Source organism: Ammodytes marinus, assembly GCF_949987685.1.
Source record: "Ammodytes marinus genome assembly, chromosome: 23".
Lineage (NCBI taxonomy): Eukaryota > Metazoa > Chordata > Actinopteri > Uranoscopiformes > Ammodytidae > Ammodytes > Ammodytes marinus.
Window position 1 is genome coordinate 20634399 of NC_137227.1, and position 20125 is coordinate 20654523.

Genomic DNA, 20125 nt, shown 5'->3' on the forward strand with positions numbered 1-20125 from the left:
GACTGTCTCTCTAATCTTCACTCAAACTCCACACTGAAATAAAGCATTGATTCCTAAATGGCAGCTATTTGATATGAGTTGCTTTTGTGCAAGTTCTGCATATTGGAAGATCTCAACGTGTTTGAGTGATATTTGTATTTATACATCAGCGGCGGCAATATGGTAGTTTTCCTGCTCTTTGTAGGAACAGCAGAGGAAGAACCAAATTGCTGGGCAGATTTAACAATCGTGCAGATGCAAATATCACACAGGTGGCAATGCTCAGTGGATTAAAGCTTAACAGAAACATTGTGACAAGAAGCCCTGCAAACCACAACACCAGCACTCCCATTATCGCTGTGACAGTGTAGAAAGCCCTCTGCTTTGATTGGTCAACCCGCTCCCTGTCCCCGCCCACTTCCGCTGGCCCTGGACGAATCAGAACACAGAGAACACGAATGCTACAGAAAGATACGATGACTAAAGAAAAGCCCGATACGCAGATCATTTGGATGAAGATGAACAAAGGCATGAACACAGGTGTTAGACAGCTACAGCCAATGCTCAGCACCCAAGCACAACCAATGCTGATATTTCTGATCTTGACCCCACGGACATTTTTTAGCTGCAAGTATATGACAGGATGCACAACTGCCAGGTATCGCTCCACACATGTCAGAACGTGAAAGAAGATTTCTCCATAAACAAAGATAGAATCGGCAACATTTCCTACGGTTCGAATGTCCGTGTTATTAGCAAATTCTCCCCAAAAGTAGCAGAAGCACCCCAAAAACAAGATCAGCTGCAAGGCCACCATGTTGTAGGTGAAGATGTCAGAGTGGCTGGTTGTTTTAAAGGAGCGCTGCTGCCTCCATCGTTGGTAACCCAGGTAGAGGATGACAGAGCCAAGAGCCAAGAGGAGGATAGATTTTATGGCAGTTAAGGCGTTGGCAATCTTAAAAGCAACACTGTAGCAATCAGATGGTAGAGGACTGCTGGAGTTTGAGGCGGAAGAGGAATTAACCGTAGACATATTCAGTGTTTGTTGTTGTGGGCCTGAAGTGAATTAGAAATTAGAGGGAAAAGTCAGGAGACAGGAGGTGTAGAGGAAGGGAAAGGGGAAAGAGAGAGATTGACACAGTTAAGATAAGTTATGTTTCATCTTCAGAAGTAAACGCTGGTTTTCTAAAATAGCATAATATTTAGCCACTACCTGTCTGTTCTGGTACACATAACAGATTGTTAAGCTAAGTGATTAACTTGAAATGAACTTCACTTCTTCTGCTTTTGAGTTCCATGTCCAAGCAAGCTTTGGAAATGTATAATAAGGTGTCTTAAAATTGTTTCCTCAATCAAACAACTTTTTTTGGTGTGTCATAAAATGGTTGTCTTTAAATTACCTAACTCTAGGTACTGCAGTTTTTCAAGAGGCCAACACAGACTTAGATCAACACCCAAATGAGAATTTGTGAATACCAATTTGAAATGTTAAGATCCAGTCGAATTGCACCAGATTGTACATGCAATTAATACTGTCTCAACCTTTTGCACACTTACCACACTTCATTGATTGCATTGAGGCGAAGTGTTTGTAACAACTGTCTAACCAAGAGACTTGTTCAATTAACTGAACATTTAGAAGGAAAAACATCCCTACTTGAATTATTTTTGGGGGAAAAGTAGGCATTAGGGAACTGTTATTTACAGTTTTTCTCAGTCGCTTTGGTGCTTTTCTCACATCACTATTAACATTTGCACAGCAGTTAGTGCATTTCTCAAAACAATTAGTGTAAACTGCAAAACCTAGTGGATGACCTGCAAAAGTACGTCACTTGCTCAAAATGGATAGTCTATTCCTCAAAAGCAAGTATTCATGTCAATGAAACTGCCAGTGTCATCAAAATGAGAAGTCTTGACACCATCGTTTATGAACAAGATAGTCAAATGGCTTTGTCATGTTTTCATTATGACAGTTTATTCTCTAAGTGTTTTCCAATGCAAAAAAAAAGGTCAGAACTCGGTGACGCTACCTGAAAATGCTCAAGACAGCACTGTACACTACTTGTACAGCCATTTGAAAAGTACTGTAAAGTTACACATTGCTGTAGTTAGGGGAGTAAGTGAGTACAAGACACTGAATACGTATGTTTCACATTTTTACTGTATATGCTCTTTGCAATTCTACAGCATTGTGCAAAAGAAAAATACACTTCAGTCACTTATTTAGAACAAACATAAAAAAACACCCTTTTGGTAGAGCTGTGCACAAATGTGACCAATATAACAGGAAATATTGTAATTGAACCTATATAGGTAAATCATTCTGGCACATCCAGACGTTCCTGTCTGTCTGGCCACATATTTTCATCTACATCACAACGGATATTATCCCTTGCAATGCAGCGAGGAAAGTCATTGGTTACAACTAATACTTCACACACCTCCTCGTGAGTGAAAGCTGAAGTCCACCTGAGAGCAATTGTTCAATTTAGGAGACATTTCCAGGAAAAATTTATAAAGAAAGGTATAAAATTTGCTTGACAGAATTTGATAACTAGTTCAACAATTTTGTATGTAATGACTCAAGCAATGAAATGAAGACTATTAGTTTTATTGGGAACGACTATTCAGCATCCATAAGTATAGTTCATTTTGACTGACATGACATAAGCAAATGACAATGTTATAAAACAACAGAGAATTGTATGAAAGCAACGGATACATGTCCAAAAGCATTTGCAATTTGTTCAGAGGAAGGAGAAATTGCTACTATGTGCTCAAATGACTAAATGTTGCGGAGGTTGAACTAATAGTTATGAGAATTTTCATTCTGATCTGAGAAAAGCACCAAAGCAACTGAGAAAAACTGTAATCAAAATCAACAGATACTTGTTATGTTATTGGAGAACACCTACCTTGTTTAGAGTGTTTGATTCTGATTGCTCTTAGTCTTGTCCTTAAACCCACTGTCTGCTGACACTACTGCTGTAGAAGTCATGAATGCAATGATGTCAAAGAGCAGCAGGACTGTGGGCTTGACGTTATTAATACATTCATTATTTCTTCCAATATGGCAGCAGTACCCACATATTTCCATAGCCGTAGCTTTGCTTTAGTCCATTAAGATTGACAGGATTCAAATGACCTGCAAACAAACACAGGTGTTCATTCAAATACAGCAGTGTCATGCGGACTGTGTTTTCATAACAATTTGGTGGCATTCTGCAAATGTGCTTCGTAATAGCTTTCAAAGTCAGCCATTTTAGTTTGCATGACCTCAGCCTACATTATTAGTAGTAATAAGTGACATGTTTAATGAGTAAAGTAATGAATCACACATAACCATTTTTTAACCACTCTGCAACGCAAGTTATAACTAATAAGCACATGTATAGGGGGCGCCCTTGGCTCAGTTGGTAGGGCGTCCCCCCCATGGGCCTCGGCCAGCAGCAGACCCGGGTTCGATTCCAGCCCGTGGTCGTTCTCTGCATGTCACTCCCCTCGCTGCCCCATTTCACCTCTGTCTCTACTCTATCAATAAAGCATAAAAATGCCAAAATAAATATATTTAAAAAAAAAATAAGCACATGTATAACAAATTATATTGTGTGACTATATAATTTCCTGTCTGACCCAGTGCTTACCCCATCTGTGACCTGAGCATAACAAGTATTTCAACCAATAAAACCAGGTATTTGCCAATATATGTGGGGTGTCATTTTTTCAGTAAGCTCGGAGATCAGGGTCAGCCAAAAATTGGTGTTTATGCAAATGCAACATTCATTCAGACATGGAGGGTAAATTGTTCAATTCTTAATAAAGAAACATTGGACTTTACCAGAAAATTTAACAATTTTCACATTTAAATATTTGAACCAAAGTGATGAGAAACCATGTTTCTTCATTATGGGGGATATGTCTCAATACTACAAAACCTATGAGAATTGGTCCATCCAACTGTGAGTCACATAGCGAAGTTTATGGGAGAAAGTTATCGACATTTACTCCAGGAACTCTTTTTTGGGACTCTGTTGGGCTGAAATTACTTGCAGATGTAGAAAAAATGTCAAGAGAATTGGGTTCATTTGTCATTTTCAATGTTATTAGAAAGTCAAATTGCGGTACACACCATTAAAATCCAAGTTTTTTATTAATGCTTTTCGAATAATTAATTGTAGGCATTACATAATGAAATGTCATGAATATTTTTATTTGCGACATACAGTATGTCAGGATCTTTAACTGTTTTACAAATAAATCAGTCAGGATACAAACATTGTCAGAACACACACAGATATCTTTGAGAAAATAATGCTGTCATTGCATTTACACTAACACATGTTGTGAGGATGTTTTTCATTGTCAGTAAGCATCATGAGAAAAACAACAATATCCATCCATTTACTCTTTACATTTCCTTAAATAGATATTTATTGTTTTGGACATCCATCTTAAGGTACGGGTCAGTTTCCCACATTGTCACTTGCCTGCTCTTTCTCTTTCTCTGTATTTACAATTTGTCTGTTCACTGTCTCTCTAATCTTCACACAAACTCCACACTGAAATAAAGCATTGATTCCTAAATGGCAGCTATTTGATATGAGTTGCTTTTGTGCAAGTTCTGCGTATTGAAAGATCTCAACGTGTTTGAGTGATATTTGTATTTATACATTAGCGGCGGCAAGATGGTAGTTTTCCTGCTCTTTGTAGGAACAGCAGAGGAAGAACCAAATTGCTGGGCAGATTTATCAATGATCCAGATGCAAACATCACACAGGGGGCAAGGCTCAGTGGCGGCAAGATGACCAGAGCCATTGTGACAATAAGCCCTGCAAACCACAGCACCAGCACTCCTGTTATCGCTGTGACAGTGTAGAAAGCCCTCTGCTTTGATTGGTCAACACGCTCCCTGTCCCCGCCCACTTCCCCTGGCCCTGGACGAATTAGAACACAGAGAACACGAAGGCTGCAGAAAGATGCGATGACTAAAGAGAAGGCCGATACGCTGATCATTAGGATGATGTAGTATAAAGGCATCAAGACAGTTATTACATAGCTACATCCAATGCTCAGCACCCAAGCACAACCAATGCTGATATTTCTGATCTTGACCCCACGGACATTTTTTAGCTGCAAGTATGTGACAGGATGTACAACTGCCAGGTATCGCTCCACACATGTCAGAACGTGAAAGAAGATTTCTCCATAAACAAAGATAGAAGTGGCAACATTTCCTACGGTTCGAATGTCCGTGTTATTAGCAAATTCTCCCCAAAAGTAGCAGAAGCACCCCAAAAACATGATCAGCTGCATGGCCACCATGTTGTAGGTGAAGATGTCAGAGTGGCTGGTTGTTTTAAAGGAGCGCTGCTGCCTCCATCGTTGGTAACCCAGGTAGAGGATGACAGAGCCAAGAGCCAAGAGGAGGATAGATTTTATGGCAGTTAAGGCGTTGGCAATCTTAAAAGCAACACTGTAGCAATCAGATGGTAGAGGACTACTGGAGTTTGAGGCGGAAGAGGAATTAACCGTAGACATATTCAGTGTTTGTAGTCGTGGGCCTGAAGTGAATTAGAAATTAGAGGGGAAAGTCAGGAGACAGGAGGTGTAGAGGAAGGGAAAGGGGAAAGAGAGAGATTGACACAGTTAAGATAAGTTATGTTTCATCTTCAGAAGTAAACGCTGGTTTTCTAAAATAGCATAATATTTAGCCACTACCTGTCTGTTCTGGTACACATAACAGATTGTTAAGCTAAGTGATTAACTTGAAATTAACTTCACTTCTTCTGCTTTTGAGTTCCATGTCCAAGCAAGCTTTGGAAATGTATAATAAGGTGTCTTAAAATTGTTTCCTCAATCAAACAACTTTTTTTGGTGTGTCATAAAATGGTTGTCTTTAAATTACCTAACTCTAGGTACTGCCGTTTTTCAAGAGGCCAACACAGACTTAGATCAACACCCAAATGAGAATTTGTGAATACCAATTTGAAATGTTAAGATCCAGTCGAATTGCACCAGATTGTACATGCAATTAATACTGTCTCAACCTTTTGCACACTTACCACACTTCATTGAGTGCATTGAGGTAAAGTGTTTGTAACAACTGTCTAACCAAGAGACTTGTTCAATTAACTGAACATTTAGAAGGAAAAACATCCCTACTTGAATAATTTATGGGGGAAAAGTAAGCATTAGGGAACTGTTGTTTACAGTTTTTCTCAGTCGCTTTGGTGCTTTTCTCACATCACTATTAACATTTGCACAGCAGTTAGTGCATTTCTCAAAACAATTAGTGTAAACTGCAAAACCTAGTGGATGACCTGCAAAAGTACGTCACTTGCTCAAAATGGATAGTCTATTCCTCAAAAGCAAGTATTCATGTCAATGAAACTGCCAGTGTCATCAAAATGAGAAGTCTTGACACCATCGTTTATGAACAAGATATTCAAATGGCTTTGTCATGTTTTCATTATGACAGTTTATTCTCTCAGTGTTTTCCAATGCAAAAAAAAGGTCAGAACTCGGTGACGCTACCTGAAAATGCTCAAGACAGCACTGTACACTACTTGTACAGCCATTTGAAAACTACAGTAAAGTTACACATTGCTGTAGTTAGTGTGTGCAAGACACTGAATACGTATGTTTCACATTTTTACTGTATATGCTCTTTGCAATTCTACAGCATTGTGCAAAAGAAAAATACACTTCAGTCACTTATTTAGAACAAACATAAAAAAACACCCTTTTGGTAGAGCTGTGCACAAATGTGACCAATATAACAGGAAATATTGTAACTGGACCTATATAGGTAAATCATTCTGGCACATCCAGACGTTCCTGTCTGTCTGGCCACATATTTTCATCTACATCACAACGGATATTATCCCTTGCAATGCAGCGAGGAAAGTCATTGGTTACAACTAATACTTCACACACCTCCTCGTGAGTGAAAGCTGAAGTCCACCTGAGAGCAATTGTTCAATTTAGGAGACATTTCCAGGAAAAATTTATAAAGAAAGGCATAAAATTTGCTTGACAGAATTTGATAACTAGTTCAACAATTTTGTATGTAATGACTCAAGCAATGAAATGAAGGCTGTTAGTTTTATTGGGAACGACTATTCAGCATCCATAAGTATAGTTCATTTTGACTGACATGACATAAGCAAATGACAATGTTATAAAACAACAGAGAATTGTATGAAAGCAACTGATACATGTCCAAAAGCATTTGCAATTTGTTCAGAGGAAGGAGAAATTGCTACTATGTGCTCAAATGACTAAATGTTGCGGAGGTTGAACTAATAGTTATGAGAATTTTCATTCTGATCTGAGAAAAGCACCAAAGCAACTGAGAAAAACTGTAATCAAAATCAACAGATACTCGTTATGTTATTGGAGAACACCTACCTTGTTTGCAGTGTTTGATTCTGATTGCTCTTAGTCTTGTCCTTAAACCCACTGTCTGCTGACACTACTGCTGTAGAAGTCATGAATGCAATGATGTCAAACAGCAGCAGGACTGTGGGCTTGACGTTATTAATACATTAATTATTTCTTCCAATATGAGAGCAGTACCCACATATTTCCATAGCCGTAGCTTTGCTTTAGTCCATTAAGATTGACCAGATTCAAATGACCTGCAAACAAACACAGGTGTTCATTCAAATACAGCAGTGTCATGCGGACTGTGTTTTCATAACAATTTGGTGGCATTCTGCAAATGTGCTTCGTAATAGCTTTCAAAGTCAGCCATTTTAGTTTGCATGACCTCAGCCTACATTATTAGTAGTAATAAGTGACATGTTTAATGAGTAAAGTAATGAATCGCACATAACCATTTTTTAACCACTCTGCAACGCAAGTTATAACTAATAAGCACATGTATAGGGGGCGCCCTTGGCTCAGTTGGTAGGGCGTCCCCCCCATGGGCCTCGGCCAGCAGCAGACCCGGGTTCGATTCCAGCCCGTGGTCGTTCTCTGCATGTCACTCCCCTCGCTGCCCCATTTCACCTCTGTCTCTACTCTATCAATAAAGCATAAAAATGCCAAAATAAATATATTTAAAAAAAAAATAAGCACATGTATAACAAATTATATTGTGTGACTATATAATTTCCTGTCTGACCCAGTGCTTACCCCATCTGTGACCTGAGCATAACAAGTATTTCAACCAATAAAACCAGGTATTTGCCAATATATGTGGGGTGTCATTTTTTCAGTAAGCTCGGAGATCAGGGTCAGCCAAAAATTGGTGTTTATCCAAATGCAACACTCATTCAGACATGGAGGGTAAATTGTCCAATTCTTAAAAAAGAAACATTGGACTTTACCAGAAAATGTAGCAATTTTCACATTTAAATATCTGAACCAAAGTGACGATAAACCATGTTTCTTCATTATGGGGGATATATCTCTATACTACAATACCTATGAGAATTGGTCCATCCAACTGTGAGTCACATAGCGAAGTTTATGGGAAAAAGGTATCGACATTTACTCCAGGAACTCTTTTTTGGGACTCTCTTGGGCTGAAATCAGTAACTTGCAGATGTAGAAAAAATGTCAACAGAATTGGGTTAATTTGTAATTTTTAATGTTATTAGAAAGTCAAATTGCGGTACACACTATTAAAATCCAATTTTTTATTAATGGTTTTCGAATAATTAATTGTAGGCATTACAAATTAAAATGTCATAAATATTTTTATTTGCTACATCAGGATCTTTAACTGTTTTACAAGTTAATCAGTCAGGATACAAACATTGTCAGAACACAAAGATATCTTTCAGAAAATAATGCAGTAAAGCCACTTGTGAAAATGTTAAATGCTCCTTTCAACATCCCAATGTTAGTTTAAAAAGTGTTCTTTATTGACAAGCCTATGTTGTCATGAGATTTTACCATGTTACTATTGGTAATACTTAAAACATGTTTTATTTTTTAATATGAAGTTTTAATTTTAATAAAATGTTACCTTTTTCACCACATTTGTATTCAGGGTCTTCGGTTGAATGTTGATCTAATGCTGATCCAGCTCCCTATCCATATGGGTAAGAATTGATGGGTAAAAATAAGGTTTAAAATACAGCTGTTTGAGAATGTTACAAAGCATTTTATTGATAATCATAGTGGATACAAATTTAAGAAAAATATTAGTCAGCTAGCATGAAAAACAGTAGTGAAAGAAGTGTGTGGACAATTTAAACAAGTGAAATGCACAATGCATTAAATGAAACCAGAATAGGGCTCTGAAATTTCTGAAAGTTCTACTGAATGTCTATTAATAAATGCACCATTGTAATTTTGACCACTTTTAGCAAAGTTTGGGCAGCAACAAAAACGTATTCTTGAAATGTGTGAAAGAAAAATACAACATGGACATGAAGTTGCTGAGTGTCAAACATTTATGAGGAATACATGGAATATCAAGCCCTGCAATTAATATTCATATTCAATTGTTTGGTTGGGACAAGGTAAGTATACAAAGTTCAGGCCACCTCAACTATCTTCACCATAGGTTACATTGTACAGATTACTGTTAAATCAAAAATACAGTGTTAAAAGGACTGCCAGCATTGTGCCAATGTTCTACTTAGTTCAGATCTTAGTAGAAAAAATGTCCGAATGAATTAGTCCAACTGCATTAGGTTTCTGTCAATAGACAGGTGCAGATTTGGCACTGCTAATAGACAGTATGCAAGTTATGTCAGTGCCTCTGGACTGAGGGAGAGATGATGATGATGATGATGGGTGATCTCCCTCCAGCAGTCAATAACGAACACCGGCTTTTGGATACGTTCTTTCTGCGCTAATTCATTAAGTATGTAGGAAGAGTCTCAGCTTTGATTCTCTTTCTACAGCCTTAGCTGCTGGGAACTTGCCTTCACACAAAATGCATCAATCTGGAACAGTTGTCTAACTTAACATTCTTGAGTTAGCTGCAGCACAGCAATACTCGTCCATATAGTGGATTTCATTGATCAAGTATTTCCCTGTAGTTCCTCTCTTAACATGATGTATAGATCGGCTGCAGCTAGTGGATCTGCTGGAGCATCCCATCCTTTCTCTTCCATCAGTAGACAATATAGTTCAAAAACAGTTTGATCGCACTTCCGGGTTACAGAGCATGGGGTAGGCACGATCGCTCGATAGCTCCCACAAGATATTTCAGACCTAACTGATTAAACCCTATTCTCGTCGATTTTTTTTGTGCTTGTGTTGCCGGTAACACTGATACTGTTTTGGAGAAATGCCTAGAAGCAAGAAAAACGCAAGAAGAGATTCGGCAGAGTCAAATATGTCCTCGGACAGCGTGGTTAGCATGGACGTTGGTGCTAGCTCAGTGGCTTCCATTGCGGGTCTGCTTGAACAGCATAGAGCAGCGATAGCCGCCGAGTTTAAATCATCTTTCGCCAGCATGGACGCTAAGCTGGACAGCTTCCAGGCCGTGGTCTCAAGCCAGGGGAAACGTATAACCGATCTCGAGGAGAATGCAGAAACTGTTTGCGGACGCCTGGAGCAACTTGAGGCTACGTGCTCCTCACTGCAGGAAGATAACAAGCTGTTGAAAACTAAACTATCGGATTTGGAAGGGAGGAGCAGGAGACAGAATGTACGTATCGTGGGCTTACCAGAGTCACTTGAGGGTGCGCGCCCCACCGCCTTTTTCTCCGGGCTCCTCATCGAGGTGTTTGGTGATCAAGTTCTCCCTTCTCCCCCAGAGCTGGACTAGCCTGGCTGCGCCCGCCTACCTGCTTCCGGCCAAATTTAATTTTCCCTTCAGTAGTCAGTCTGGTGACGGGGCGTATTAGTGGGATTCTGCTCGAACAAATTTCTGTGTCCAATCAGCGAAGAGAGCGAGCGAGTGGCTGAGAACGATGACGTCGAAGTCGCGCTCCAGTTTCAGTTGCCAGAAGCCGGCTCATGACACACGTGACGACCAAACGTTATGCGATTGGTTGGCTAATCCAGAGTGGCACTGGGCAGATCCAATAGTTTTAAACTTTAACAGACACCCGCCTCCAAGTGAGTGAACGTTTGCCAATTACAGCACTGCCAGACCTTCTGTACAAATGAAATGAAGTACGATGGTCTGGTAGCACCAGGCTAGAGCTGGACAGAGCTCACCGCACTCTGGCACCCAAACCGGGCCCGCATGAGAGGCCGCGATCAGTCGTTATCCGTTTTCACCGATACCAGACTAAAGACCTGATCATGAAGGAGGCACGTAAACAGGGCGAGCTGGAGTACCACGGCCACAAGCTCCGGTTCTACAAGGACTACAGCGCGGAGGTCGTGAAGCAGCGGGCTGAATACAAGCGGGTCATGGCTGTGCTTTATCAGTGCGGACTCGCTTTTTTTTTATTCGTATCTCTATTTTAAAACGGCTAGATAAGCGTGTCTGTTCTTTATTTTTTATTTTTTTGCCATTTGGACAGATTGTCTAACTCACGCCTTGTTCTTTTTTTTTGTATTTCGAATTTGTTGGTTGAGCACGGTATGTTTGTTTAGTGTGTTGTCATTTTGACAGTTTGCTGGATTGTTCATAGTGTTACTAGCTGTTATGGGGTGAATTGTACAAGACTTGTGTGGGAAGCTAGCATAGGCTAGAAAGTTAAGGCTTGGAATGTTTGTTGTGAGACTAGTAAGGGTCTTTCGGGGTTTGCTGTTGAGAGCAATATATGGGGTGGGTTCTGGGTGGGATGGGGTGGTGTCAACAGGGGGTTCAGCTGATGGGTTAGCACCTGCTGTGTTTTCAGTTATCTGTGTTTTCCTTTTTTTTGTGTGTTTTTTTTTTCCTCTGTATTTTGCTACTCTTTTTGTTATCGGAGCAACTCTTTTTACTCTCACTATAACTGAGCTAGATGAAGGGAAATCTTAATTTAATTAGTTGGAATGTCAAGGGGCTTAATCACGAAGTGAAGAGGGGTAAGGTCTTAACCCACCTAAAACGGCTCAGGGCTGGAATAGTTTTTCTTCATGAAACCCATTTGCATGACTCTGACCATGGGCGACTAAGTAAATGCTGGCGTGGACAATTGTTTCATTCTAATTTCAGGGCTAAGGCCAGGGGCACAGCTATCCTTATTGATAGTAATATTCCTTTTGAGTCCTCAAACATTATATCAGACAAAAATGGACGTTTTATTATTGTTTCAGGCAAACTTTACAATAAGTCAGTCATCTTGGCCAACGTCTACGCGCCTAACGTCGACGATGTAGAATTCTTTAAGAGATTTTTTTCTCAACTCCCCGATCTCAATTCCCATTCTCTTATTCTTGGTGGGGATTTTAATTGTTATCTAGATCCAGTCTTAGATCGCTCTTCCCCCAAACCTGCCACTCTTAGCAGATCTGCAGGTTTTATCAAATCATTTCTTGCTGATTATAGCCTCTCTGATCCATACAGGTTTTTATACCCCACAGGAAGAGAATATTCATTCTTTTCACATGTCCACCACACTTACACCCGAATTGATTATTTTTTTGTTGATAATTCATTGATGTCAGACCTTAAGTCATGCAGTTATGAAAGTATTGTGATCTCTGATCACGCTCCTCTGCTCCTTCAACTGGCTTTCTCTGACGTTGAGTATACAAGAAGACAGTGGAGACTGGATCCATTGTTGCTCACAGATGAGAGTTTTCTTTCACACATCTCTACACATATTAAAACTTTTTTGAGTATAAATAAAACACCAGATGTGTCCAATGCAACAATTTGGGAAGCCCTGAAAGCCTATTTGAGAGGTGAAATTATATCATTTGCAGCATACAAAAATAAGTGTACAAAACAGAAACAAACTGAAATTGCTGATCAGATTCTGAACATAGACAGACAGTATGCTAATTCACCTTCATCTGAACTTTACAAAGAACGTTTAAAACTTCAGACAGAATTCAACCTTCTTTCCTCTCGTCAGGTTGCTGACCAGTTGCTTAGGAGCAGAAGTACTTTTTACGAGCATGGTGACAAGATTGGCAAACTCCTGGCCAATCAACTGCGCGACAGTGGTTGTACAACATCAGATCAGAAATCGATAAACGAAAAGTTCAAAACATTCTATTCAAATTTGTATAGTTCTGATTGTACAGTAGACGCAGCGGTGATGGAAACCTTTTTCAGTAACCTAAACATGCCTTCCCTTTCTCAAGACCTGAGACATAGCCTTGAGGCACCTATTACTCAGAGGGAAATTATTGCAGCAATAACATCTATGCAATCAGGCAAATCCCCTGGTCCAGACGGACTTCCATCTGACTTTTTTAAGAAATTTTCAGCCGAATTATCGCCTTTTTTATGTTCAGTATTCTCAGACTCATTTGACTCAGGTAAACTCCCGCCTTCGTTCTACCAGGCCTGTATTTCCCTGTTGTTAAAAAAGGATAAAGATCCTCTAGATTGTGCATCATACCGACCAATTTCACTATTAAATACGGATGTGAAGATACTTGCTAAAATTCTCGCCCACAGATTGGAGGATGTTCTCCCCTCTATCATATCCCCCGACCAAACTGGGTTTATAAAGGGACGCCAATCATTTTATAATATCCGCCGGCTAATGAACATTTTATATTCCCCCAGAAATATTGAATCAGAATGCCTCGCTTCTATGGATGCTGAAAAAGCATTTGATAGAGTAGAATGGAATTATTTGTTTTTCACCCTTGAGAAATTCGGTTTGGGTCCTGTTTTCACTTCTTGGGTTAAATTATTATATGCATGCCCTTCTGCCTCAGTATTAACAAACAGCCGTTACTCAAGTAGTTTTGATCTGCACCGTGGGACCCGGCAGGGTTGTCCTTTGAGCCCACTCCTTTTTGCTATTGCAATCGAACCACTTGCGATTGCCATCAGAGGTAACAAACAGATTCAGGGGATATGGAGAGGAGGAATTGAACATAAGGTATCATTATACGTCGATGACTTACTTTTGTTTGTCGCCAAGCCAGCCACCTCTTTACCGGAGGCACTTTCTGTGTTGGAGGTCTTTAGTCAGTTTTCTGGCTATAAACTTGACTTGAGCAAGAGCGAACTCTTTCCGATTAATAAAGAAGCTCTTAAACTTGATTACACAGCTCTCCCACTCAAAGTGGTTACAGAACATGTGAGTTACCTTGGGGTATGTTTCACCAGAAATTTTAAAAACCTATTTAAATCGAACTTCCTCAAATTATTGGATCAGGCGAAGCAAATATTATCGAAGTGGTCTCCTCTGGCTTTCTCTCTCATAGGCAGAATAAATTCAATTAAAATGACATTACTCCCAAAGTTCCTATATCTATTCCAATGTCTCCCCATCTTTCTCCCCAAATCCTTTTTTCAGGCCCTTGACTCTTTAAACAATATATTCTATCAATGAATGACCAAATCATTTTAAGGGTACTTGTACAAAATCCCCCCCTGGCCTAATGACTTTTAATACCCGGCCACACATAGAGTGTTTCTCAAAGGAATTTGGGAGACTGTGTTTGGGTCCCTGGACCTTCTGGACCTTGGGACAAAATAATATAATTAGCTTATATAGCTTCATGACTGATTTAGTACCACCAACCCACTTTGCGTAGTTAAAATAAAATGTGTGGACACAGGGCCGACGGACTGGGTAGAAAAGTGATACAGTCGTGGGGGGGCCCAAGGCAGAGGGGGGCCCATAATTTTTTTTTTTTTTTTTTTTTTTTTTAACAAGCTAAATGTGTGGCCCCGATCTTTGAAGGCCCTGAACAATGCCATTCCAAAAAAAGAAATAATTGACTGGCTCGTGATAGGCCCCTGACCCTTGCAAGGAGATCAGGGGCCTGCGCATGACTAAGCCATGTATGCGGGAGAGTAAGCAGGAGCAAGCCAACATTGAATTGAACTGGTGGCGAAAATAAACGCAGCGATGTTTCTATGGGGATATTTAGCTGTACAGAAATAAGTGCTGGCAAAGCTAGGACAGTTTAAGACTCCACATCACTGTGGCAACACAACCTATCTATCAGCTCAGACAGCGCAAAGAAAAGTCTGATGAATACATGAGAGTGATGGCCCCTGCAAGTTTCAGTAAGTTTAAAGAAGTGCCACACTGTTACTGCCTTTGAAATGCATTTCGACATTTTAAGGGGAAAACACATTGTATTTATTATTTCAACTATTGAGTTATTTGTAGAACAGCATGCTAGTGTAGGCCAACAAGATAGATTTTCTGAATTTTCAATGCTGCTTTATTTTTATGTTTTAAATTGGGAAAGACATGTTCCAAAACAACCTGTATTTAAAAAGAAATCAAGCAAGTAGGCTAATTTTTAATTAATTATAGGCTATCGCATCACAGTAGGCCTATTGTCCACAATAATCACAGCCCCCCATCCATAAAGGAACTTTAAAAAGTTTAATTTGCACTTGATGTGCCTACACAAGTGTATGGTCTATTATTTGTATTTAGTGTGTCTGCATAGTATTGCACAAAAACAGTAGAAGTTTTCTTTAATTGTGTTTTGTACTGTCTGTAAAATTATACTTGCACATAGCAAACAAAATTGCACATCTGTATTCAAATAAACAGTTGTTTATTTCTATAGTGCGCATTGGCATCTTTGAGCAAAATACCCCCAAAATTTTCGCCGCCGCGCCTTGCGCCGCGCCTCCTGTGACCCTGCCCAGTGACCACCTTGACTAAGACATATTATGGGGGAAACACCGGTAAAAGTAATGATTTGGTCATTCATCAGATGAAATATTGTGGAGTTGTCTGGCTCAGAGAGACATGTGTATTGTAAGACCGCTTTTCAGGGGGCCCATCAGGACTTTTTGTATAGGGGCCCAGAATTTGGTGCTACGCCCCTGTGTGGACAGCTTGGACAACTGGTCTTAACTAAGCCTGGTTGTAACTGCTAAGTAGGGCGTAGTTATGACCAGGCTTAAGAATGGGCGTAGTTAAGACCAGGCTTAAGAATTACGCCCATGTCCGTTAAAACAAGTATTTATAACCAACCTGCTGTCTTGTTTGTCACAGCACAGGTGCCATCCTTGTGCACGGACACATGCAACACCTTAGTGGGGACACACCTAATAGCTAAGATGGACCTACGTCAGGCTAAATGGAATTTATGTGAGTATTTCATTGCAAGTGTGGGTGTCTGTATGAATTAAACAACTAACAGTATAAAATGTGCTTATAGAGCATATTTCCTGTTGTTAGTTCCTTGATTTGTATACCAAAAAGAGGTTGATGATTGAAACCCACTAAACAATTTTCTAGTTCTGCTTTACAGCATGTTGTATACAAGGGTGCAGTTTGGATTGCATCACTCTATGTTGAAGATAGCTGTACATGGAAGATATACATTTTACACAATGGCTTATTATTTAATAACTAAGGCTTTGGCCAATGAAACGCATGCCAATATTTTTTGGGTAGTATTGTGTAATGTTACGCAAGCGACACAGATAGTTGCACAACTAGTCTTTCGCTCTTTAAGACTCTAAAACACTTCTTCAATTTGGCAACTATGTTTCAGAAAAAGTGTCCTGAACAAGATATACTCAGAAGAATCAATAAAGATGGAAAACATTCTGAGGGAAGTTATGAGTTTGCATGTATCTTTGTGTGTTTCCAGTTGCAGTCTCTGTCAGTGTTTTGCTGTTCACACTGTACCTGAGCCATTCTGCTGCTGACAGTGTAAAGGACCATCTGGCTGTGTGTCTTGAGGACCAAGACTACGATGTACTGCTAGAGACTGCCATGTCTGGCCTCCCACTTATAAACACACCTCATCATGTTGTTATTGTTGGAGCTGGCATGGCTGGACTCACAGCTGCAAAGTTACTGCAAGATGCAGGACACAAGGTACATTTTCACAGGTAATTGTATAGAATAAGTGTCCCTTTTTATAGTGACACTAAATTATATTCTAGGTATGCTAATTTTAGTTGTAGTATAATAAGTATAAGTATCAGTAGCAGCAAGTATAGATGTACATGCAGGAACAATAAGTGGCTGGCCTATATACAGTATAGCTATATAAGTAGTACCAGCAGGAAAAGCAAGAGCCGTTCTAATTGTAGCAAATCAAATGCATTTTACACAATTTCTTTCTCTTTATATTTACCTGTTATAACAAGGTGACCATATTAGAGTCCAGTGGTCGAGTTGGAGGACGAGTGGAGACCTACAGGAATGAAAAAGAGGGCTGGTATGCTGAACTGGGAGCCATGAGGATCCCAAGTTTTCATAAGTGAGTATATATATTTTTTTCGATATTACTTACATGTAAACGACGTGGATATTTAAATCACTAAAATTTCAAAACTGATGTAGGGATGTGACATGTGCCATCATTCAGTGTCTTGCATTTACATACGTGTCTATGGGATCTTTAATTACTATCATGACTCAGTAAAGAGTCGCTGCAGGCACAAGCTAACTATTCCACAATCACCTCACCTGTCAACAGAATCGTGCTCTGGTTTGCTGAACAGCTGAATGTCAAACTGAACAAATTCATCATGGATGACCCAAACACCTTCTACCTGGTTAATGGTTTGAAAAAGAAGACGCACATGGTACAAGAAAACCCTGATGTCCTGGAATACAATGTGTCAAGAAGTGAGAAAGGGAAGTCACCTGACGAACTGATAGAACATGCTTTGAAGGAGGTACGTAGGACAGGTTTTAAAGTTGAAGCAGGATGTGTTTGAAAAGTTGGTTATTAGAAGATTAGACGTTAAACAAAGCCACAGTTGAGAGAATTGTCCAGGCTGCATATTAGTAACTTTAAGTAAGTTAGCAGGTGTACAAATGGCAGCATGTAAGATTAAACATCTTTATCAGGCAATCGCCAAAGTAATTATGATTCACCCTCTAGTGACAGTGATCCTGTATCAACTTGCATGTAAATTAAATAATTCACTCTGGACGAAAATGTTGTATTGAACACAGCAACCAGCTTTGCTGTAGGGCAGCTTCAATTGACTTTATTGCTTTGTTTGTGGGCCCCACCCTCCAACAGCCTGCGGTTGGTCTTTTGTGTTCATGATTTATGATATAAAGGTATCAAAGCTCAGTTTGTGACTATTCATTGTAACAGCATTGGCTCATTAGATGATTCAATTGACGAACATGAAAGTGACTGTTTCTTTTTCTTTTTTGTAGGTGAGACAATACGTTGCGGCTCATGGCTGCAAGGATGCTCTGATAAAATATGACCATTACTCTGTCAAGGTAAAACCCTGTGAACTTATGCATGGGATGTAGTAAAATGTCTATATATTTTGTTGAGTAAATGTATAAAGTGAATCTGTATTGATATTCAAGTGCATTGCAAAAAGTGCATTTCCATATCTAATTCAATCAAATGATTAATGAAGTTAAAAAGATGTGAAAATGGAAAATATTTATAAGTACATTTGTGTCAATTAGTTTTAAGCCTTTGTTATTTAACAGGAGTATCTAAAAGAAAAAGGAAATCTGAGTTCAGAGGCATTGAGGATGATTGGAGACCTGCTGAATGAACAAAGCCTGATGTTCACAGCGCTGAGTGAGATGGTCTATCAGCAAAATGACCTCAATGACGACATTACGTGAGACCCTACATCCAACACATTCACCTCTAAAAAGTTGAAAAAAAAATTTTATGCAAAATAAAACTAGAGAAAAATATGGAAATCAAACTGAAATCATGAAATGCCTGGGGATAAGCTGTTCATTTCTAAAGGAGACCTTAATCATTTTAAACATAAGTGTCAGAACTGGCAACAGACAAATGCATATAAACATATTGCAAAGTCTTTTTATTTTTCTTATTAAGGTACTTTGAAGTGACTGGTGGATCGGACCTTCTCCCGGAAGCTTTCCGCAATATCCTCCATGACCCTATTCTGCTCAACTCCAAGGTCAAACGCATCAGCCAGTCAGATAAGGGTGTAGTTGTATCGTATCAGACAGGCCAAGAGTCTTCTTTGATCGACCTGACAGCTGACGTCGTCCTGGTAACAACCACAACCAGAGCAGCTCTTTTCATGGATTTTGATCCACCTCTCTCCCACAAAAAGATGTACGCCCTGAGGGGGGCCCATTACGAAAGTTCCACTAAAATCCTGCTCACCTTTAGAGAAAAGTTCTGGGAGCGAGATGGCATACATGGAGGGAAGAGTATTACAGACGGACCCTCTCGATACATCTACTACCCCAGCCACAGTTTCCCAGCGAATAAGACCATTGGCGTCCTCCTGGCTTCTTACACCTGGTCTGATGACTCCCTCCTCTTCTTAGGGGCAAGTGACGAAGACCTGAAAGAGCTGGCTCTGAGAGATTTAGCAAAGATCCACGGTGAACATGTCAAGTCACTTTGCACAGGGGTTATAGTGAAGAGGTGGATGATGGATCCTCACAGCTTTGGCGCCTTTGCTCTCTTCACCCCTTACCAACATTTAGAGTATTCCAGGGAGCTTTTCAGAAGAGAAGGCAGGGTGCACTTTGCTGGCGAACACACAGCTTTTCCTCACGCTTGGATCGAGACAGCTATGAAATCTGCAATCAGGGCTTCTACTAACATCAACAAAGAGGTGCACGATGAGTGAGCTAGATTTGAACAAAGAGACAAGCTGTTGAGTCTTAAATGTAGCCCTTTTGCTTGGTGATTGCTTCGCTTTTTCTTGGTACCGTTGGTCATTGGGATGCTTTGTCAGCCACGCAACTTTAGTTGTGATCAAAATGGTGGATGTTTGCTGGTGAATGAAGTTGATAGGCAGAAGTATAATCAGATATATTTTACTTATCCAGCAGCTTTAGGGAGAGCTGTCGCCAAAACAATATGTGTACCACTAATGTTCCTCAAGGCTGGATTAATTTTTTTATGATGTGGTCATTTATCTTTGTTTGGTCAATTGAAAGTTCAATAACATAAACCAGTACTACATTTTCACTCTACCTTGAACATTTTTGGACTTTCAGACACTTCTAAAAAAAGATCTGAGTTGCCCAAATAGCATGGGCTATAAAGAAAAATGCTTTATTTTGCTCATAAGAATCTCCATCATGACTGCCCCTTAAAAAAAGTTATACTGCACATTGTTAAGTGTGTCAAACCCTCTATGAGCTATATCGACTTCAAGTCTTGATTTCTATACATTACCCAACCTTTTTTAATTGGCCTGACT

General features: G+C 39.7%; 1 protein-coding gene across 1 annotated transcript; it reads left to right on the forward strand.

Moving 5' to 3' along the window:
* Positions 1–10279: 10279 nt before the first annotated feature.
* LOC307269013 (L-amino-acid oxidase-like) lies at positions 10280–19546 on the forward strand (the record flags this gene model as incomplete). Its single annotated transcript, XM_080051836.1, has 7 exons — positions 10280–10439; positions 16585–16814; positions 17090–17202; positions 17422–17623; positions 18120–18188; positions 18411–18547; positions 18775–19546. 7 exons carry the CDS (start codon positions 10280–10282, stop codon positions 19544–19546), a joined length of 1683 nt encoding a protein of 560 aa, XP_079907962.1.
* Positions 19547–20125: the final 579 nt, after the last annotated feature.